Consider the following 24,755-nt stretch of genomic DNA (forward strand, 5'->3'; position numbering starts at 1 on the left):
AGATGCTCTCTTTTTTCTTCTAAAATAATGCTTCCTGATACTCCTCATCCTATGTGGGTTTGTAAGAAAGATCAGCATACTCCAGAGAAACTTGCTAACGAAGAAAGTAAAGACACTGTCCCAGTAATCATATGTCAATTGCCTTTCAAGAACCTAACTGTAACAACTGAAAGCAGTAAGAATTCTGAATGTGAGCTTGCCTTTGAATCTGGTCATAAGCATTGTCAAACATTACTTTCACCGATGATGAGTGATGGCTGTAACATCACAGCAACTTAATTTTCAGGCTAATTTATTGAAAAATTAAGTGTTACCCTGTCATGAATGAGATGGTATAATTTCTGCACATTCTCCTTAGTTAACAAAACCAAATCTACTGTATATGAAACAGTTCCAGTACCCATGAGCTGGACTAACTCCTTAAGATTTCTACCTTGATTAAACCCATTGTTGTAAACGGTATTAGCGGTCTTCTTGGGAAAAACCTAACCTAAACCTCATGCTGATGCGATATAGTTTCCATCAGGATAGGGAACAGGGGGGCATAACAATTCTGTAAACCCTGAAATCAGAACCGTTTTTGCTACAGCCAACTTTAACCATGGCAGCAGTAACAAAACCAGACTCGCTCAACAGAGAAAAGCTTCTCCCTCTTTACCTTCCAGGACGCATCTATCTGATTGTACCATGTCTTGAAACTGAAATTCTGAAGAGGATTTTGGACAAATATATCCATTCCTGACATGTTTAATGGATAGGTACAATGCTAAATCAGAGTTTGAACTAGCTGAGTTCTAAGGCAATCCTAATGCACACGACAACTTCAAATTAATGCTACTGACAAATTAAAAATAATTTTAAAAGAACACTGTAACAAGAGAGGAGCATATTTGGGGTTTTGTTTGTTTATTTGTGATTCTAAAAGGGATTGTTAAATGTGAAAAACAATGTAAACGTTCATCTCTTGCTATTGCAGACTAGTGAAACCTGCCAAAATTAGTTCAGAAAAAATGGCAAAATGTAAACATTTACGTGCACTCCTGGCTCATAAACCTAAAACATCCAAAAGAAAATGACAATTACAAGGGATATGCATTCTTTCTCTAAATACCCCTTGAACACGTCAAGAAGTCTTACCTTATTCTTCCATAGGTCCCTGAATTCCAGTGAGATGCTTAAAAATTAAGGTAAATTTTTCAACTCAGATCAGTATATTATTTCTCATCTTGGATATGGATATGAATATGATGGTTTGCATTTCCATAGCATCTTGTGTAGGAAGATTTCAGCGCATTTTGTAACTAATAATATAACTATATCACTATAAAATAATTTTTAAAACATTCCAGTAAGGTAGAAATTTGAGAAAATTAAAGCATAAGAGAAAATATTTGTATGTGACAACTAATTCCGATTGCTTAACCTGAGAGAGACAGATTATCATTCCCTAACACAATGAATAACTACAAAATCATTAAATTAAAATTAGCCCCCTTGTACATGCCTCATTAAGTACATTGAAAAATGAAAATATGCCAGAATTACACACAAAAGTGAAATCCACCTTTGTTAAAGGCTGAATCTTATTGCATAGCAGCCAGTCTAGAAGTATTCTAGATGGCTGCTGTGGCTAGAAGAGTTGTTCACTATCTTATTGAAGAAATAGAGCTGAGAAACCATAGAGACAAAAATCTGAGGCCACTGATTTTGATTGTTTCTCAAGACACAATTACACATTTAGCACAATGTCTACCTAAGCAATCTCTTCATACAGAGCCCTGGCCAGTGGTTGCCACACTCACATCACCTCCTCCATTGACCTCACACAACACTCTATGCAGTCCTCTAATGAGCAGAGTTCAGACAACTTATCTGGCTGAAAAATTGACAGAAAGAAAGAAAAAGGTTATGTTTCAAGAGGATTTGCTGTATAATTTGTCCATGCTATAGAGGAAAAGGATGCTAATAGCACTCTAGCCCCACTCTTCAGATTCAAGTACAGTCAAAGAATTAAATCTGGTTTTGTCAGCTCTAATGCTACCAGACTGTTTGTGCTGCAAGTTGAATAATGGGAGTTGAAGCAAAATACTCCAATTCTTTTCCATAATATACGTATGGCAAGAGAGGCATTCTCTTTATTGAACAAATAAAGGTAGACCTAGCTCCTATACCGTCTCTGCACTAGTGAGCAGAGAATACACAGAAATTTCATGACCTCCTCTATCTGATGTCAAACTAGAGGAAGGTGGGTTACAGTTCCTGAACCCTCACTCATCAACAATCAGGAAAGAAAATATCTTTGCTTGATTTCAGGAACAAAAGTATATTTTTAAAAAAAATTTTTAATACATGAAACTAAATTCAACAGCACAGAACCCTAACCTTGGCAATTCATTAATTATGAATGCTGAACCAAATTGCAAACAGCAGGAAATGCAGGAAAATATATTCAGTACCAAATATTTATACCGAATTATATAGAATGACATTAAAACTCTTTTTAATATTTAGCTGGAGAAAACCTTTAGGTTATTAACATGCATATTCATCTTTCATGCTGCTGGAACTTCTAGCTTGCTGAATACCTAACAATACTGCACTGTAGAAAAGAGAAGGACTTGCAAAAGTATTTCAGTTCTTCAGTGAGCCATAAAGTACACGAGGCCTTCATTGTTGGAATGAAATAAGAATCACGTGCTTGTAGTTTCCATAGCAAATGAAATACTGGAAGTTAAATTCTCAATAGTGAGGACTTTCAAAATCAGAGCTTGAAAAGGAACACAGCAGTCATGGACTTACCAGGTAAAAAGAAAGAAGAGGCTGAGAATGCTACACTCCACTCTCCACTCAGAAGCAGCACCTGGCACAATACCAACTCTTTTTCACGTGACAAGAAAGTACATCACTTTGCAACCCCTATTAACACTTGCAGTCATATTCATTTATTGGGTACTAATGAAGACAGAGGAGGCCCTCTATGCCATCCTACTTTCTTTGAGTATTGTGAGCAGTTTGCTAATTATACCTGCAATGCATTCTGATTGGAAATTTTAAATCATAGATATACAGGCAAAAAAAAATTAGGTCATTTTCCATCCTGGGATACAAACTAGTCCTCAAAAATACTGAAGCTTAACTTTTAATGAGTTAATTTCTCCTAAGTCTTTTTCCCTAATCAATACATCAGTCATCATGAAGAATGTGGTATTTTGGTATCCCATCAAGTTCACAATAATGAACATCAGGGAGCTACTGTTTCTCCGTTTCCATACATTGAGGACAGAACTATTTGTTTATATGCATATAAAAAGCAGCCAGGAGTTGCAGGAAAAAACCACTGCTTTTTGCGTTAACAGGCAAAATGCTGACAGAAGTACACTGGCTGTTTTGTTTGCCTTGTTATCACTCACCACTGATCCTACGGAAGTCTGAAAGAAGTTAATGTTGATGGATTACTTTTAATATCAATACTCCTGTGCATGCTTCACTGGAAAAAAAAAAAGTCTTTCACACAGAAATATTTATACTGAAAAATACATTGGAAATAAAAAGCAACACAAAATATAATCCAAATGAAATATTAATGGTAAAATGATGATGATATGTTACAGTCTTATGCATTAATGCTATGTCATACTGCTTTACCAGTCAATGCAAACTCATGCTGCTTAGCAAATCTCAGTATTTTTAATACTAATACACAAATTACAGTTAACTTCAATTATGATTCTAAGCCTTCATCTTTTTCATACTGAAATGAAACTGGGAACATAAAACTATGAAAAATCCCCTTTCTCTCGTGACGTTTTCCATTAGCTATGACCCCTGATAATTCCCATCTTTGCTTTGTATACTAAAAGTAGTGGAACAATTAATTGTTTGTTCATTCCCAAAGTAGCAACTTGACTCTCTCTACATCCTTTTATCTCACATTAAAATTATTTAAGATAGTCCAAGTTTTAATATGTGTTCCCAATTCAAAATCCACCTGGTACTGATTGTAGGAACACATGAAAAAAGAGAGATTTTAATCTTAGTTTTGAAAGAAGCAAAAATCTGCTCTCTGGATTTTGTAATCCTACCTTTTTCGAGAGAAAACCCCTCTGAGAAAGTGAATCTATCTTCCAGAACATCCAGAGATACTTGGTGGTCCAAACCATAACCTGAATAACAGCTCTTTAATATTCCTCTCTTTTATTTTACCTCTTTTAAGTGGGAAAATATGCCTTCCTCAATAGAGTATTCCTGACTATTCCTGAACAAGATCCATTCTTATTCCCTAACTTGATCTTTCAAAACACATTTTAGGATGCTGTGTAGAGCAGTATGACTAGCATATGCCTACTACCGGACTATGCAGAGCAACGGAAAATGTTAAACTTTGCAGAAGACTGCTACAACGCAGTCACTTTTATGAAGACGAGGCTTATTCACCTGCTGAAGTTGTGCTTTTGAGATGCGAATGACAGGGGGGAACTTGTTGCCACAGGGAATGACAGGAAGCTGCCTGCGGCCAGTTGAGCGGGAGGAAGAGGAGTGGCTCTCAGCTGATTGACTCCTTGGTAAACCAGCCTCTCTCAGAGGGTCCGAGTGGATGGATAGATAGGCTATAGGGCTCATGGTGCGGAGGATGGGACTTGAAATTCTTGGAGTGGAGAAATGCAGCATATGAGATGAGTTGAGCTGTGAGAACAACATGGCAGGGAAGAAAATAAGGTTTAAAAAACAATATTTTAATCATTCTTGTTTATGTCTTGCCTATATGCATTTTCTTAGAAGATGATATTCACAGCTCCCTCACAGGCTAAAAGCTGACAATTTAAGAGGTATCTTAAGTCTAGTCTTCACATTTTCCATCAATTTTTAAAAATTCAGTATCAAAATTAGAAGTGAGCATCCTTCTCTAGCTGGTTCCTACCTTCAGTCAGTCAGTAACAATCTAGGGCAAATGTAATAAACTCTATTCCAAGGACACGGCGTATACAAACTAGCTGACTGTTGACTGGTCCCTGCAAACGCTTAGCACATCCATGCAACAACACTGTTTTCTGAGAGGACTATATTTTTAGCATATACACCCATTTTAGGCTTTACAAATGTGACTGCACAACTATGGCTACAGCAGCATATATTAAGAACCGTAACTGACAGGACTAATCAGTAAGATTAGTACTAAGCAATTTTGATAAAATTTCCCAAATATGGGATTGAACTAGAAGGATATACTGGCCTGGAGAATACACGAACAATTGCTTCATCTTGAACTACATCACACAAGCATTTAGAAAAGAGAGGGGAAAACAAAAAAGAGAAAAAAAGGACAGGAACTATAAAGTCAAAGTGTTCCAAACTAATAATTTTGGAGAAAGTACATTTTCAAATTGGTTATTAATGATTCTAATAAACCTCTAACTTCAACATAAAACTCTGAAATCAACTGATTATTTGCAAGACCTTTTCCAGCGCTGAATAAATATCTGATGGTGACACATCTAAATACCCGTAAATGAGATTGATATTTACAGTTTGAGATTCTTTGTTCCACGTATATTTAGACAAAACCATGAAGAGTAGAGATACGAAAACTTATTGCAAGCTTCATGAAGGTGATTTTCTGTTTCCTACCATGGTATTTGCAATTCTAACCTGTATTCCTTGGAAACAGAGAGCACCTATCAAGCATTTCAGTTTCCAAGGAAAAGGTATTTTCAATTATGTCAGTGCTAAAGCTTCAGTTCCTGGAATGCACAGCTGTCTCTCAACTGGAAAAAAAAAAGTTTTTCCAGTGTCCCATAAAAGCAGCAACAGAGGATAGAAGGTACATGAAAATAAAATGACTTAGAACTCTGAAATAAATTGAAATTTAAGAGTAGGCTTTTGATAAAACATAATAGTACTTCAATGTACAAAATGCTAATTTCATCAATATTTCTAAATAATAAAGATAGATAGATTCACACAGTCAAACCTCTTCTATAACCATCCATATATATATATGTATATGGTATTAGGTTGTCAATCAAGTGTGACTAAAGCAAACTTGTTTAATTTAAACTGAAGATGAAAATCAAGTTAGCTGTTACGTATTCAATTACTTCAACTCCATTATTATTTCTTTGCTGAAATATCTGCCTGAAAAATATATGTTGCAAAGTTTTGTGCATGCACTGTATGGAGTTCACTGCAATTCTATGTAAACATGGTAAGTTAATGAAGCTGTGATTCAACAACACAGCAAGTCCAACTTTAGGCTCTTAGTACCACATCAGGGAAAAAAAACCTAGGGCTGTATGACGTAAAGTGCTGCTCCAGTATAAATTCACCATTAGTCTAGATCCGTCCATATTCTTTTAACAGATTAACTTCATACCAGCTGATATTACAGGTACCGTCTGTCCTTTTGCAGCCAAAGTCAACATAAAGCCATTGTGAAAGGAGAAAGTCAGCATATATCCCCTAGCATGCTCTGAACAGTTCAACAGAAACGTGACCATGTGCCCATGACCGAGACAGATCAAACTGGTATTTGCTGGTAGCACACAGAATCTGTATTGCAACTGTAAAACCATGACTGATAACATGATAATTAGTTCTCTTACCTGCAGGGTTTGTTTTTTTTTTCAAAATAGATAGCATAATTTGCTGTAATTTTTTATGCGTGAAATTTTCTCATCCCCAAGCCAATAACTTACACGATTTTCTCTCTTATTTTTTGAGTTCAGGTTTCCTTCCTGAAATGCTACAACCTTATATTCTCATTAGAATGCTGACGCTGTGTGAAACAGGTAAGAAATTATATTCTCATCAACTACACGAAGTACACGTATACACACAATTTCAGGAAGAACATTTGTCTACAAATGGAAGGACTGCAGTCCAGCAATTTCTTTCATTCAGGAGAAAATAAAATTATGGGTGAGAATATGAACCTTTAGTTTCTCATGCAGAAACATCCTTCCTACTACTTACTACTTAAATAGTACGCAATGAAGCCCTGAAAGAAATAAAGAAAAAATAAAGAAGAATCAGAGTAAAAATGAAAAATCAAAAACTACATAAAACAGGAAAACTATTTTATTCATTGACCATTAAAGTAATCGCTTGCATATTTAACAAACCTATAAGCTCCAAGAACATAATTCATCATACTTGCTCCTAAGTGATAGAGAAGCGGATCACTAGAAATCCATACGGGAGGTATATTCATAAGCACGATGACCATGAATGCTGACATGTCCTAGAGTTTCAAGCCATTTAAAATTAATAAACTTTTTCAGAAATTATGTTAAGCTATTATTCTACTATAATTTCAACATCTATTTTTAACCCCTTTTAGTAATACTTAAGTGATTTGATTTATGGTCCTGAAGTTACATTCTTGGATCCAAGCCTACTCTTAGTAACTGGTGCAATATAATTAAATCACCAGAAAAGTAAAATATGAGCCTTTGCCATTATTTGTATTGTCAGGAAGGTGCTACCTAGATAAAATTACTAGAGAAGAAGAACATCTGATCCACAAACGAGGATCACATTCAAAGAACAGTTTCAGGTGGCTAAATGCCTTGAGGAAGAAGGAAAAGGACTCTATCAAACAGCTCCCTAAGGTCACCAGGACTCTGGAATAGAGAGAACTACTGTATGACGAGGCATATATATATACACACACACACATATATATATATGTGTGTATATATATATGTATATGCTGTCTCCCTGTGAAGTGACTAGGACGCTCATCTATAAGAACAGCTAGGTTCCAGTACCCACCTCAAGGAATATTTAAGTATCTTTTAGAAAGTGGAATACCGTCAACGAAGGACAGAAAGAACAACTCACCCCCAAAATCCTCCTGGGCTTTGTTTGGCTTTCAAGGGCTAATAAAATAGATGGAAGATGACCACAAATTGCCATCACAGTTGGAATAGACATGCTGCATAGACACACTCTGTTCCCAGTTTCTAAATCAGCCAAATAATTTTGATTTTCTTTATTCCCAGTTCAGTTTATATTTAAAATTCCACGATTCAGCTTCAAAACAGTAAGTTTCTTCCTGCCGTTTGTCTTGCCCTCACAGGATAATATAAACCATACTGATTTCTCCCATTTTTGAGGTCATGCCAAATATCCCTTACCTGCTTGCAAAGTCAAACTAAAACATAATCTTACCCCAGTGTCTACTTCAACCAGTATTTCTTCCAATACATCTTACAGTTAATTGACCTTGTTTATAACTATTTCTGCTCCCATGCTCAGAAGCTTCTTCCTTTTCCAGAAAAAAACACTTTCCATTATTTCCACTTTAGTACATGATATTTATATCACCTCTATTTTTAGTTTTAAGTAAAATGCCTATTGCCCCCAAAAGAGCCAAGTTTATATACAGTAGGATAGTGCATCTGCGTACAAAATTCCAAGTTGTTTTTTAATGGCTTTTGAAATAAAAACTCCTGATAATTAGTATTTTGTACAGGACTAAGTGTTGCTCTTACTTGTCTGTTTTCCTAATACTAACATTAAAATACAAAAATTGAACAACTGAAAACAACTGAGCAAGTTAAATTAATTTTTCACCTTTACAAGTTTCTAACCCATCAAAAACTCTTTCAGGCAACTAATATTTCAACTTAAATCTCAAAAAATCTTTGTTTAACACAGTTCTGCAATTTGAATCATCCAAAATGAATCTTCTATAAATGACATAATTCACAAAGTATGACATCTATATATAACCTTCTATGAAAGCTATAGTTTTTCATCTTCCATAAGAACCTAGGTGTATTTGACATTTTACTGTACAGCTATAGTTAATTACATTGAGTAGTTAATTTTCACCATAAAGGATATTCTACACCTTATAATAAATGCGTGGTTGGTGACGAGTTTCTTTTTCTGATGAGCTGGCTGTAACTTTCACAAAAAGTGCTAATAAGTGAGGGAGAAGTACAGCCAGGTTTTTTGGCTCAAAGGAGCTTGAAAGAATTGACCTTTATATCATAGATGACAAAATATCTACTGAGAAAAGGGTAGAAATAAAACCAGGAGGTGATTCCCATTCACTTAACCATTAATCTCACTTCCTTCTTAAGTAAAGCCAAAGAAGTCTTTATTAAGAATCAGTTACAGAGGAAAAAAAAAAAAAAAACCACCATGTTAAAAAACAGTGCAAATGAGAATTCTTTAGAAAAGATGGAGAAACAAAGAAAGACGAGGATGCAATTGAAGCAAAGCAATCTGTCTTAGTGAAGATAAAACTTTCAGAGCAAAGCAGTAGTTGCAAAATTATCTTAGAACTGAGGAGTAGCAACAATTTATAAAAGCCAACAAGTTGTTTGTATGAGAATCTTTAGAAACTTCAGAAGAAACAGGAGGAAACAAAGAGAATTCCGAAAGAAAACATTACATCAATAATGGTGAGAGCAAGTAACTCTCTTTAATTCCAGCTGTTTAGGCTTTTCCTGAAACACGTGAAACATTGTAACACAGTATTTTACATATTCATTGCAATTTTATGTTTACGTACTGCAAATATAGTAAATATACACTTGCATGTGTATCTCCCACTGATTAGGAACCACTGCATAAGGAACTTCTTTTTATATATATGTATATGTGTGTGCGTATATATATGTATAAAACAATACACATAAAATCATTCTTTTTATTGAGGCCAGTTCTGTGGATCATAGCTGAAGAACTAATAGCCACTTCCATGGCAGAATGTAAACACTGATATATCAGAACATGGAAGATCATTCCTCCAAAATCAAGTCCCATACCTGATGAAGATAGGAATTTCATCTACACTATTGTGTTTTAATCACTGCCTCTTCCCATACTATCTCCTCATATAATTCTGAATAAAGAGAGGTTCAATAAAACTGCTACCATTTCTCTTACCGGAGTGAGTGCTCCTTCTGCTTGAGCTTCCATAGGACTTGTAGGGGTGGCTGCAAGAAGCTGTCCAGCAGCTCCAGACAGAAGCTCCAATTTATCCGTAAGCTGTTCAGAAGCAGCAGGATGACACTCCATGGCTAGAGCAAACTCCACCCCGGAGGTTTGGTTCTTGGCATGAACACCGTTTCCTGCCCAACCACCTTCTCTGGGCTGCTCTTCTGGAGGAGACTCCTCTAGAACTTGTAGTACCTCCGGCTCTTCATCTGAGGGACTTCCAGTTGTTTTGTGCCCTAAAGCCTCATTTGTCCTGAAGTCCTGCAAGTCCCGTTCCTTATCTATTATCACCCATTCCTTAGAATCAACCTCCTGCCTGCAGGAGTTTAAGTTGATAGCTACAAATCCATTGCTAATAGCGCCATCAACATGTTCTGGAGAACTAGCTGACACAGGCTTTGAAGCGTCTGGAAGATATTCTTCATCATAGTGCCAAACATGGTCCATGCGAGCAGTCACAGGAGCAGGAATGGGTGTTTTCTGAGAAAGAGGAGGAACAGCAGCACCAGGTGTCTCTGCCGCAGCATTCAAGCCTTTCTGCATCTTCTCCAAACTTAAGAAAAGACGTTAATATCTGAATTAGTTAAGAATTAAATAATGTAAGCTACATTTGAGCTTTTTCAGTAGATATATATTTAAATTTGCTGTCATATTTTAGAACAATCTACAATGGTTGAAAGATTCGAAATTTGAGACAAATAACTCTGACATCAAGTGAAAATGAGGGAATGGTCTTAGAAATTTGCACATATGGTAAGTGTAATCGTAATTTAGCATATTGTATTGTAAACGTCATTACCAGAAGGGAGAACAGTGAGTGGATACCAACTCAGTGGTGAGGCTACCACCAGATGTCCACTGTACTTAATTTATGCTACAAAGCAGAGACTTAAAGCAGAACAGAAGAAACAGATGTCTCCAGCAGCAGTTAGTAGATGCTTTCAAGAAGAATATTATTGATTGTTTTGATTGATTCCTTATTTATGCAGGATTTTGCCACTATCAGCATCTCATCTGGCTTCTACTGTCCCCACTCAGCCTCTGCCTTTCAGTCACATTTCACTGTGTCCTTCTGCACTTATTCCTTCTACACATAGGCAAATTGATTGAATCTGTTCTCATACATCTGCCTCTTCTCTACCTTCAAATGCCATTTTAAAATCCTCGTCTTCTGTGCAACGCCCTTGGGCTTAACTAATCCTGCTGCATGCAGGTAGATTTCTAAATTTACTTCATAACTCCACTTCTTGTAGACTGTACTTCTCATGTCATATAATCTAATCCAATGTTACCTCTATTGAGCACCTGATGTCATCATTCTTATTTAGGATGAGTTGTACTGACTTTCAAGAGTATCCCACTGGAGAAAAAGGTAATAAGCATCAGGCTTACACCACTAGGTCTTGAAATAAAAAAATCTCAATTCTGGAAGTCCAACTTTAACTGTCTACTAGCACTAATTTTTTTTTAAAGAAGCTTCCCAGTAGTGAAATCCATTTATCGAGCAATATTATGAACATAGTTAATACTTTGCTGTAGCTTGCATAACCATAACTCAGCAGCTCCGTTCCTGGTTTTCACATGGCAGAGGAAAGATGATAATATCTTAACTATGTACCCTGAAAAAATCTAAGCATAAGAATAAAATAATTTCTTTACCAGGTCTCAAGAAATTTATCAGTGTCTGGCTTTGACTCCAATGTCAGGCGCTTCTCCAGTTCAAAGCTGTGAATTGAACGTAACTTTCGCACCAGTGGGACATCTCTGTCGAGCTGGGTGGTCTCTGAGCGAACACGAATTGGAGAACCCAGACTCGGTGCATTAAGCATTCCATTCACTGGCCCATGGCTGTTTTCTTCCTCTGTGGCAGCCTGTGCAAAAAGTAAAGTAAAAACATAGCTCACTAGAAGCAGTAAAACAGAGGAAGACAAGGTAGTACATAGTGAATACCATCCAGGTTTTTAGGCTGTGATAAGGCAATTTGTATTTGGAATAGTCATTAAGTACATGCCACTGTTAAGGTAGGTTAGACACGCTCTTCAGCGCACACCTACAAAAGACAATACTGGTAATATGTTAGTTCTGGGTAGGTCTGAGAACAGGAGTCTCAAAAACCCAGTAATACTTTTAAATTTACTGTGATATTTCACACCCATCTCTGAAATTTTTTTAATAACAGTCTGAAACCCAGCACTTGGTAGCATTTTCAGTCTGCTTTACAGTCAAGTGCTCTTATTAAAGAGAAGTTAGCTTCCAAGCTGTCTTTATGATCCTCTGGAACAAATAACACTGTTATACACTAAATCTACTAAATATTTCTGTGACTTAAAACTATGTTTTAGTCCAACTGCATTCCATCTTATGTACTAACTGGACATGATTTAGAGATGGGAAATCGTGACCATCCTTAGTTTCAGCTAATATTTCAACTATAACTAATAGAAATCGCCTTTGTTTAAACCAGAACTCTCTCCTTTCTCCCTCCTTGGTAAAAAACAAACAAGTGCATGTGAAAATAGGCACCATGCCTTATTCTTTCCTACAATACATTTTTTTCTAGTAAACAAGAAGGAACCACCTCAAAACTAGACAGCTCTCCTAGCTAAAGAACATTTCAGTACCAGATCCCTCTTCATGTTCAAAACATTTTTATATCAAAAAACAGGTCTGAGCATGAAATGTTGTGACTGTGATCAAGGGAGACAGGAACCATTTCTCAGAGACCACTTTTCAAAATTAAGCAGCATTCTTTCGTAAAGACCAGCCCATGAACCTGTCTGGATCAGTACAAAGGCATCATATCTTATGGAGACAAAAACACCAACTGAATTAAATGGATACTGCCAATTACACTGCCAAGCTGTCAATTGAACAATAACATCAGACTGGTTTTTGTGTATTTGGTATCTAACTTCTACACATGCAAAATGCAAGAAATGTGCTTTGGTTTCATTCAGTGAGCAAGAATCAAAATCCTGTCTGAAGAACATGAATGAATTACAAAGAATCTCAAAGTATCAGCAATCTACTATTCATCAAAAAGACCAGATAAAGTGACACAAGGCCCAAAAACTTTGTCTGCTTCTTACAGTATATAAATCACTCTAATAAAATGTGTTAACTCCACCATAAATCTTGTTTTCTTCGACTATTCTGGCCAATCAATATTAGTAAGACTGCATTATTAATTACATGTTATGTGCACTATGGGGACAGGAAAATGTTCAAAGATGGTCTTCGCAATGCAGATTTTTAAGTACCTTACAGATCCCTAGTTTTATTTTGTTTCTGTTTGCATCCATTTCTTCCCAAACATCTTTTTCTTGAGGACGCTGATGCCCAGGGGATCCAGGTAGTTTCTCTGGTGAGACACCAACTGGAATACCATTCTCTCCATCACTGAGCTGTTCATCAGGAAACACTTCATCTGTGTTTTCTCGCAGCAAATCTCCTGGGATAGGAGTGGCATTGGCAATTCTAGAAAAGTAGAAGGTAAAAATTTTGATACTCTAAGTTATTTTCTATTCTATTGAAAGAAAAAAAATCGCAAAAAATTACAAGCAAAAGCATGCTTCTGTAGAAAACTAAATCTTGTAAATTATTTAATATAAAAAAATCCCTGCTTCTTGGCTTTCATAATTTATGTTTCTTTAATTCAGGTACATAACAAACACCAATCACTTAAAAGCTGGTTTTTGAAGCAACTTCTGAGAAAATTGTTAGAGATCATGTGCAGGCTTAACTTCATTCCTGACTCTCCTGCACGTATTTTTGTATTCAAAAATATTAATGGTGATTTTCATAATATAGTTCCCTTTCCCCAAAATTTGGTAGAATAATAAAACATACTATGTGGGGAAGAGAGATCACTCAGCAGACTGAATGTAGTTTTAATCACTATTCTTATCAAAGTGCTATTTTGGTCCAATTGTTGAGAATCAAAAAATAAGCATAACACTAACAAGACATTATATTTTAAAGTTCTGTAATCCTATTGATTTCGGCTAAGGCTTAGCTCAGTATGTGAAACTGAAGCAATGTTATTCCTATAAAGAGTCAGAAGGTGAATTAAAAGTCATTCCTTTACAGTCACTAACATTGTTAACTGCAGCCAAGACTATCAATAACTCCAGTATGATGCTTAGTGTGATAATGGGACTAAATCATACGCAAAATCCCTGTCAACTTCAGTGTTCAATATTGCACACTGTACACCTGTGTAAAATTAACACCAGTTAATGTCTTGACTGATATTTATTGTAACGCTTTTTTTTTTTAAATTACGTTGAAATACTGGAAATTCAACACATTCTACATGAAATTCTGGTGGTTTTCAGCCTCACCACACTGTTAAAACTCCCATGTCACAATCTTTGCGACAGTTGATCTACTCGAGGCATAGAACAGGCACAAAGTCTTCCTTCTCACCCATAAATCTCTCTTATATTCTCCAGTCCTGTGAGATGAGTATGGGTGTTATTAAACATCACACCTTGTCCGACTTACTTAATTACAGAAGGTCCCAAAGACCACACTATATATTATTTCAAACACGACCAAAATCTATGTCCAAATTTCCTACAAAGATCCATTCATTTTTCAAAGTTGTAAGGAAATTGCTGATAGTAGTTTATTCCAAGCTTACTGAAAACAATGCGTTTATTTCCAGGCAGTTAAACTCAGGATGCATAATTTAGTTTCAGAAAATATGATTTAGCAAAGGATGGACTAGCAAATTTACATGCAATTTCCTGAGCTACTATTTTTTATTGCTATAAATTTAGGACTGCAGTGCTATCTTTCAGAATAGTATAAACAGGAGCCCTAAAAAGGGAAATACTTCAAATGCTCCCAAACCCCTATTTCTCTATTATTCAACATCCTGCAGAAAAAACCCCTAAATTACAGAGATAATTTCCCATTGGTACTCTGTGGCTGCTTTTTAAGTGACCACAATGTGCCACATACCCGATTGCAGCCGGAGTAAGACGAGTGTGTAACTGAGGTGTAGTTGAAGTTGTTGTGGTTGTCAGAGAGCCATCAGTTCCACTCTTCTCCCAGTCAAAAGGGTCACTTTCAATAACCCCAAATGTCTTCATGCTGTTGTCAAACACAGACATGAGAAGCTAAAAATGAAGAAAAAAAAGTTAATAAGCTTCATTTTTGTCTAAGAAACCAAGCAATTGAAAAATATTCTCCTGCAATACTTTAACATGTCTCCTCTTTAAGATTTTGACAACAATTTTCAAAAAAAAAAAAAGGACACAGTTCTTTATATTAACCATTTATCATTTTCTGAGGTTTCAAAGTCAAGATACGTAAGATTCTGTGTTATTTAAAATAAATAAAAAACCAACAGCAAACACATCTGTGTTTTTATGAGTAAAGGGATGCAAAGATATGCTATAAGCTTCCATAAAGAGACAGAAAGGCACATACGCACACAGGGAGGTGTGACTACATTGCTGCAGAATAGCATCTAATGGCTCTCCACTGGAGGAAGATAAAACAATATATTCAGTAACACCATTAGAAACCAAGGAAATGAATGAGGAGTAGGTAGGGAATGACACCACTTCGCTAATTCATACATTTCTGTCGTTTAGAACCATGTATCATTTACTTTATCTAATGATAACATTCATCCCACAGAAATGTCACACTGGGAACTTTTCACCCTCATTTTATGCTATGGAAAAGCATCTAGAACAATTTGTGTCCATGACAGGGAAAGAAATCGCATCTACCTTCCTCTCCCTGTGAAAAAACTTTGTCTCATTCTAGTCACTGGTGGGAAGACTGTGTCCATATCATATCATCGCTTGCTCTCTAGCATTTCTAAAATTAATTTTTTTTTTCCTAAAAGCTAAAACTCCAGTTTTCATTTTTTCTTCCAATCTAGTGTGCTGAAAATTTTTCTCTGGCCTCCCTTTAAAAACACATACTCTTTGGCAACTTAAAACGGATGGGAAGTTTGGATCATTTTTCTTGTATAAAGTGGTCATATCCATTTTATCCCTACTCTCAAGAACCTTCGGTGTGCCATCTATCCTACTCAGTTCTGAAACCCTACTGAACTGCACAAAGCCATAGTTCACGCTGTCCTGTTCATACTCCCCTTTATTCTCCTCTTCCCGTAAACATTAAGTTGTCTCTCTGAAGTAATTTTTAAGGTCATTCTTCTTTAAACCTCTTCTCCAATTTCTGCTATAATGCAAACACAAACTCAAATGCTTAATGTTGTCAGGAGGATGAGGCAATGTGCGCATAAATACCTGAATAAAATAAATATATGACATTGCCAAATCAAAAGTGGATTCTGGGCCTATGTCATGAACTTTTTAGACTGTAAACTCTTCAAAGCAGGGATCTTGACCATGTACATTCTTGTTCAGTGCCTAACCGTAAATACAAAGAATGATACGTATCAAAGCTAAGAATAGCATTGCTACAACAAATACTAGTTAAGAGAGAGCAGAACTTAAATGACCATGGAAAGTAAAGCACTTTCTCACCACTCTAAATAAAATCACCCTGCTCTGCTCTAAAGCACAGGAGCAAGACCGTGTCGGAAGGCTCGGGCTGTAGCTACTCAACTGCAAATGTTCCATGACCAACCATAGGACTGTAAATTACTGGGCTGTCTCTATCATGGAGAAACTCTGTCCTGCTGTCAACTTAATCCCTGAGTGCACGTGCTCTGTTAGATGTAAGTAGACCACAGAAAAGGTTTTGCAAAAATATGCCTGTGTATGTTTTATCATTCAGCAATGATACATAATGTAAATAAAACATATTTACCAGTCTACAATCAAGGTTTCTCTATGCAACATCAAAATTTCTGCGGTCAGTATTTTTTACCATGGAAGAAAAAAAAAAATCTGATTCATCTTTATAACTAGGCTCATAAGACACTCAAAACTTTCTTAATCATTTTTCTCACTTAATTGTAAACAAGTCCATAGAAATTTGTAATAGAAAAGGAAAAAATTCAAGGTATTTCTTTTTCAGGAACAATGAACATTTTCTGCATTTGTAATAAGATTTTTTTTATATTCAAATTTCTCTTACTATTCCCCAATGGAAAAAAAATTACATCTTTTAACCACAAAGTTCTGTGGCACTAGATGGCCACTAAAATAACTTTGTGGTGGAATAATACATAATCACTACCAGTCCCAAACAATGAAATCAAAGGAAATTGAAGATGAAACAGCATAACATTCTGCTATTTAAAAATCAGAGAGACAAAATAGCAAAACTGTTTACCTGGTAATCAGGCTTTGTAAAGTAATCTAAATTAGAAATGTGATCCAGAAAGACGTTGAATTCTTGAGGAAGATGTTTCAACATCAGTCTGTGCTCGTACCTTTCTTTAATGGAGCCCACTTGCTCCTAGGAGTAAATAACACAACAAACATTAACACGCCTTCATTCTCTGCTACAACATATTCACCTTGTATCTTACAGCCACTCCCTGCACTACTGGCCAGAAAGCACTGTCTGGAGTACTGTGGAAGGCCATCCTACATCAGACAGCAAGAGAAGAGATTCTGTCATAGCCCTCAGTACACTTGCAAAATAACGTACAAACTTCAAATTCAATATGAAAATATTGAATATATGAAAATATGAAATGCCATTTAATTTTCTGCCTGATATCAAGGACTGTCATTAGACACTCCAATCCTCCTAAGAAGCATGTTTTAAAGATTTAAATATCCTGTTGCATCATCGGAGTTCAGTCACTTTTTGGTGTATGCTTTGTCATCACAGTATATGGTGTGAAATTAGTAAATCCTGTTTAGTATAAGATCAGTAAATCAAAACCAAAAGAGACGCTACCTATATACCACATTGTCATCTAAAATAAAACACATCAGAGAGTAAGCTTGTTTCAATCTAATTTCAAAAGAAGTTGAAAGAAGTAATAATAGGCTAATTATATGTTGTTTCTTCACATACCTCACCTATTATATATGACTAAAGACACTACTGCATATTAACTAATTCCCTTCTGTTCATCAGCAAATAAGAAATGCCCATTTCACAACTAATCAAAATAGGTTAGAAATTCTAAATGTGTGATAGATGAAATCAAAAAGTACTCAAGTGAAAACAGGAAAATCAGTAAGTGGCATATATACACTTACTTTTGCATTTTAAAACATTTGCAAACTGGAAGCACAATCTACTTCCTGCCTAGAAGAGTTTGTAAAACTTGATTGCTTTTTAGACTGTGACACTAACAATTAGAACTAACACTAGAAAAGACTAGAAAATGTAATGTTATAATTAATGAACCACTGATTCTTAGTGGAATCTTTGTCACAGCATTCACTTGCAATCCAGAAGTAAATCTCCCTCATGCTCTTTAGTTTCACTCCTAGGTTTACCTTATCTTTTATTTTTCTCCAAGGCAGTTGCCCAACCACAAATTCCACCAACATGTAGAACAGGGACCAGAGGTCATCATGCCGACCCATCTCCTGTGAAAAAGAAATACTAGTCTAATGCATCTTACAAATACCTATAAGACAAAAGCGAAGATAGACTCTTTACTGTTCTAGAGACTTTAATTAGCACATATAAAAATTAATATAGTCAACGCTGCAAAACAAGTTCATATAATCAAACCCAGCAACTATTTTAAGTAGCAACATACAAAGAAATCTCCATAGAAGGCACAGAGAAAGAAAACAGAAGTTGAAGTGTGTTAAAAATAACACTGCAAATCTCTATTCTGGAAGAGCTGTTTATGCAAGTTTCTTTAGTGTATAATGCTAAGACAACATACTGGACATTGTGTATTTTATAAAACTCAGTAACTTTTTAATTTATTAACTTGCAATACAATTGAACACCAAAGGTATCCATTAAAACCACTATTATTTCTACAACAAGTTTTTTACCCTCAACTACTGTAAAGTATACTTTCCCAAAATTTCTAAGTATTAATTCCTATATAATAAATAAACACATAAGAATACAAAAAAGGAAATCAATAGCAACTGCATTGCTGCCTGCTTTAAGCTACACGAGATGGATATGATATGGATTGAGATACTCACTCTGTTTCTATGAGCATTGATTGATGCGTATCGTACTGTTCCTCGAAAACCAGCGACAGCTCGTGGCTGTCAAAGAATAGAAAAAGAAAAAGTTTGTCATTGTCAGAAATACACCTGCTGACTACTTAATTTGGCATCTACAAAGTGAGTATGGATCCACAAGTATCATTTGAGACTTTTTGTTTTATTTTAATTTACCATGTTTCTACAAGTTCTCAGTGGAAATCCAAGTAGGCACCAATGACATATGTCAGAGCTTTTTAAACCATCTATTTATGTCAGGTTCTGTTCTCCACAGGCATCAAGTCCTGTTTACCTCATCCCTCAAAACAGCTATATGGCAGAACTATTCCTCTTTTTTCTCCAATAATGAAATTACTTCTTGGTTTTAACTACTCAAAGTTTGAGTTTTTAATTCTTACAGGATCTAAACCATAATGATTACTTCCCCTTTGCTAAAATACATCAATATTATGTGGTATGAACAGACAACCAGCCATTTATTGAAATGTGCTAGCAACATTTTCAAAAATTATTTCCTGAACTAGCAACCCAATCAATTTTTTGAGAAATTCCAAAAGCAAGGAAAGCCACAGGTAAGTCTCAAAGCTGTGGCTGAGCAATAAATATCAAGGGCTGCACTACAGGCACCAATTAAAACTATTTCTTTCTTTTCTAGTTTCTGAATACCAGCATTTCCTCCCTGACATTCTAGATATTGTATGATCTGAAGTCAATTGGTGTTTTACAACCACAGAATATGTTTTCCCATCCTTCTTTCCTTCAAATAAAATGTTAAAAAAATTTACAATTGATAAATGTCACAATGACTACATATTTACAATGTTAAAAAAATATATCAAACCATGGTGTTATTACTTTGCCTAAGAAAAATATCCAGTCCATGCTACCCCTTTAATTAATCATTCTGTATAGAGAGAACTGCCAGAACTGCTAAATTTTCTTTCTTTTACACAGTCTTGTCTTCCCAATGAATAATTCTGTCTGTTTCCTCTAACAGTGAATGTGAGAAACTTGAATTATCTTCCTCACCGACTTGTACTTAAAGAGGTATTGGTGATCTGTCTTGTCTGTCTGTCCCAGACTCATGACAATTCTTATGATTTTAAAAAATTTTGCACAATGCATTGAAGAGTTTGGTTTGATATACACATAAAGACAACCACAATACAAAATTATTACCCTTTTAAGATAAAACACTTCAGTCTCTCCCTATTTCGCTCTCTATATAGGTATAATTTCTTCTTATCCAACAAGAGATGCTACACAGAGCTATCGTTTAAGTACATCAGGAGCTGCCATTAGTGTCAGCAACCCTATCAATTAAATCTGCAGGATTATGCAGTAACATCTTTAAAAAGGATTCAACAGCCAATATAATCAATGTCTGCTAGAGAGGTACGATGAGAGCTGAACCACTGTTACGTACAGCGGAGAATATTTTCTAGGATGTTCTTAACATGAACAGGTTCTCAGATGATATTCCATAAATCTTAGGTTTTGCACGATAATCATAAAGTTTAAATGGTGCTTGGAACACATTTTGTGTTCAGGCAGGACAGACAATTGAGTTACTATCTTAAATCTTTTAAGTATATCATATTCCAGACTGAAAATTACCCTGAAATGAAGCATAACACTGTAGTTGCAGGAATTTCACAGTACCATGGAATTAAAGAAAGTATAGCTCAAAATGCTTTGGAACTGCTAAATTTCAGGGGAAACTAAATTTTTTTAAAAACGGACTTTACTCTCTTTCTTAGTAGTTCTGACGATTGGCAAACCATCCAAGTAAGAATAAGATAGCATCGCTGCCAAGGCAATCAAAATACAGGTACATTTCCACAAAGATGCAGTTTGATGAACAGCACTTTAGACGGGCATTGAGAGCGTAACTTTAAAACACCCAAAAATACATAGTCAGTAAATCCCAAGAGCACAAAGTTTCAGAAGATGAAACCAAATGCTTACTGTCTTTAGCCTCTGGTCTGAATGTTAAAAAGGAAGGAGTACATTCAGTTTTACTAAGTTAAATATTTCCATTCTTCTGAGAATAATGAAAAATATGAAAACTAGGATGAAATGAGGCTTTTATTCCTAGGGTAACAACTTCAATTTCTACTTGATAACTAGCACAAAAACACTCCAGTTGCTTGACAAGGAAATAAAAAATGAGTAAGAAATGGCATAGGGAATCTAAATTATCCCATCTAGCTTACAAATATTAATAATCTGACCTATTCCAGTTCTGTCCTGGGGGAGAAAAGTCCATATGAGGAATTTCATTGTGTACCAACTCAATTGCTTTTGAATATTAAAGTCACTGCCATCATTAACCATTCCTAGGAAATTATTTGCCCTAAGATGATTTCAATTATTTGAGACTCACCTGGCTGGGGCGAGGAATAAAAAACACAAAAAAAAAAGCATGATTACTATTTATATATGTCAGTTTACCATGAAATGAATTCTGAATTCTTTACAAGGATATCTAAATCCTTTTACAATCTCTTGCCTTAAAGAATAGTTTGTATAAATCTGACGTAAGAGCATATGTAACTCTGTTACAGTGTAAGTCACAATGCAACACCGTTTAGTAATGCAAATGGTCACTATTTAATAGTGCAACACAGCAACAATAAATTAATTCTATCATGTCACTAACAACGTGAATGATGGCTCTGGTAGCTCAAATCAAGTTTGCCCAATTCAGAATAGAATTTATAGACTTCTGAGCATTTGAAAACTTCTGAAACACTTTCAGAGCTCTTTATATATCTCACAACAGCTCATATAGCCAAAGAGAAATATTACAGGCAATAATAGCAATTTCCTGAATGATTCACCACATTTTTTCAAATAAAATCCCCCTCTGCTAGTACTGATCATGTTAATTTGTTTTTAGACACCTCCAGATATTTCCTATCTGAGCTCATCTGCTACCAACTGGGGGACGGTGGGGGGGTGGGAAATAGCCTTGCAGAAACATTGCTTATAGTACTGTTTTCCAGATGCCTTATCTAAGAAAGCTGCTACCACAGCAATGGAGCTTCCTTAAGGCAAAGTAGATTTTCTTGTTGAGAAAAAAGCTTAATAGGTCTGTTTTTTTCAGTCATTACAGGTGATCTATTAAGACAACCAACAGAATCTATGGCATTTTTGGAGCATATAGCTGTAAAGGGCATTTGTACTAAAGAGATGGTGAATCCCACATTTGAATACAACTGTGAATTCCAGCTCCCGAGCTACTCAGTTTCCCATCTGGAGTATTTACTTAGCCAATGTGATGCACTAGCTGAAAATGGCAATCGTTTCAAAGCTGATTCATAAGCAGACAAAAAGTCTGGTGGGCTGGAGGTGGTAACAACCTACTAAGTGTCTGTCACAAACCTGAATTTACTGCAGTGAAAAATCACACAAGACAGATCTGCCACGTGTATGTTTGCTTTGCCCTGTGCAATCTTTCTTTTTCATTTCATACAAGGAGCAGAAGCAGAGATTACTGTAAGAGGAAGACTACCCACGTAAGCCAGCTAATGCTTTGGCAGAGAATTTCCCCAGACAGCAGAATATTGTTTTACATATCTCCATAAGTAAAAATTTTATGGTTGTTCCGCATTATGGGAAGTACTGTGCTCTCAACAGATGGGAGAACCAAGACCTTCACACTTAATTGTTTTGTACATATCATACTTAGTATTTATAATGATAATACCATACATTAAAGAGTTGCATCAATCCAGTAGTAGACTTATTTCAGTAGCAGACTTATTTTCAACTAAGGATGAGAAGCAAAAGGTCTCAAGAAAGCTAATGTACGTAAAATAATACACTTTCCTTCTTTTCTTTTAAACTATTCAAAACAATTTTACATAACTCAGCAGATAATTTAGTCCATAGCTCAGAAAGAAATAGAAACTAAAGTGTCTGGTTTGATTTTGGTTTGCTTCTATTTTCACCAGGAAACAAATTCTACCGGACCAAACCATCTGTCTGTCCACTGTAATAGCTTTTAATTTCAAACAATCAGGACAGCTCTCAAAGACTTTCAGTTCCTGAAAGTTTAATGAAAATTGGTGATTAAAGACAGAACCCAAATTAGGACCTCGACACAAAAGGCAGACAGTTAAAATTCAATTAAAATGGTTCACATCCATCTTAAGAGACACTGATCAGTTGGTCAATCAGCATGAATTTTAGATGGCAAATAAGCACATGCCTAGTCCCAAAACTGCGACTATGCACTGGTCAGAAAAGTAAGGTGTAGTATAAAGGTAAAAATACTAAGAAATTTGGAGGGCATAAGCGAAAAAACATAGGAAAGCAGTAGGTTTCACCATTCATAGAATAATTTGATTTTTTTCAAAGAAAATATCGAAGCTCAGGGGAAAACTTATTTATTTTTTTTTCCAAAGGACTGTTACTATTCCCCTGAGTGTCTATCAGTTCTACAGAAAATAAAGGAACTACTATATCAGAATACAGAACAGCTATAGAGCACACCAGAAATTCTAAATTAAATTGCTGAATGATTGGGTATGATATTAGTGTTCTGCACACCACAGGAAAGGAGAAAAAACCCAACATACCCCAATAATTACAAAGTATTGTATTATGAGAATGAAGTCTTTTTCATATCTCAACTATGTATCAACCTGTTCCTTCAGGCAAGATATTAATAGATAGTGTATTCTTTTTATTTTTCACCCAAAAAACCCAAACACCAGGTCACAAAGAATCTTCCTCTCAAAGAAATAACCATACGTGATTTTCTTAAGTTTTTCATTCCATTTAATTATTGCAATAATATTCCATAGAGATGTTACAAAATAATAGCACACCACATGAAATTTATATATCCATTCTACTTGTGTCACCTTCTAAGTCAATTCATAATGCTCTTTTTTTCATCTTTTATATTAACTCACTAGCTGCCTTTTTCACCTTGTACTCTCACACACGAGACAGTTGTCTGTCTCTACAGCACTGATTTCCTTCATTCCTTCTTTGTCAGTAATACAATCAAACTTGCAAGGATCATGTTCAGTGGATACTGAAAATGCTACATATATACATTAAAACATTGTGCCTTAAATAATCTCCCTCTATGTCCTTGAAAGAGGTTATGGCAGACAAACATAATAAATAGTGTTACACCGGTAGATATAACACAGCTGTATCATTATAGCTGCGAAGGTATGTCACTGATAGGTATATCACAGCTATGCCTTACATCAAAAACTTTTGAAATCTGGCAATTTAATGGTTATTTTGATCTCTTTATTCAAAAAATAACGTCTGCACAAACCTTTCCAAACTAACTCCCTTGTCTTCCTTATAAAGTTATCACTAATTCAGAAATGGAGCCTCAAATGACTAATTCTTTCAGCTCACGCAGATTCCTGCTTATAAAACCATAAAACAAAGGGCTCTTCACTTAGTCTTTCCAGCAAATAATCATTTCCACATAGGACGTTTTGACATAAAAATCTAAACCTTCTTCAGTTTCTCCTGGGATTTAAGGAAAAAAAAAAAAAGAATTAGGCTCCAGTTTTTGTTGTCTTAGATGACATGAAGGAAAGAATTAAGGAGTATGTACAGGTTATTTAAGAATGAGGCTATATGTCTACGTCTTTCATTGAATGGCTCTGATATTATATAATTCCTTTCCTACAAAACTGAAAGTTAGAAAATATAAAGCTGTAATAATTC

At 35.5% G+C, this 24,755-nt stretch overlaps 1 protein-coding gene across 1 annotated transcript in view; it reads right to left on the reverse strand.

Moving 5' to 3' along the window:
- Window positions 1-24,755, reverse strand: part of TTBK2 (tau tubulin kinase 2) — a 67,360-nt gene that overhangs the window by 13,351 nt on the left and 29,254 nt on the right. Inside the window, exons 6-12 of the mRNA XM_074149007.1 lie at window positions 19,023-19,088; window positions 18,348-18,440; window positions 17,221-17,346; window positions 14,920-15,077; window positions 13,212-13,428; window positions 11,611-11,822; window positions 9,901-10,504 (exon numbers count right to left, since the gene is read on the reverse strand). Of these exons, the coding sequence (XP_074005108.1) occupies window positions 9,901-10,504; window positions 11,611-11,822; window positions 13,212-13,428; window positions 14,920-15,077; window positions 17,221-17,346; window positions 18,348-18,440; window positions 19,023-19,088 (1,476 nt within the window). The remainder of the gene's footprint in view (window positions 1-9,900; window positions 10,505-11,610; window positions 11,823-13,211; window positions 13,429-14,919; window positions 15,078-17,220; window positions 17,347-18,347; window positions 18,441-19,022; window positions 19,089-24,755) is intronic.

Source organism: Numenius arquata, chromosome 6, assembly GCF_964106895.1.
Source record: "Numenius arquata chromosome 6, bNumArq3.hap1.1, whole genome shotgun sequence".
NCBI lineage: Eukaryota > Metazoa > Chordata > Aves > Charadriiformes > Scolopacidae > Numenius > Numenius arquata.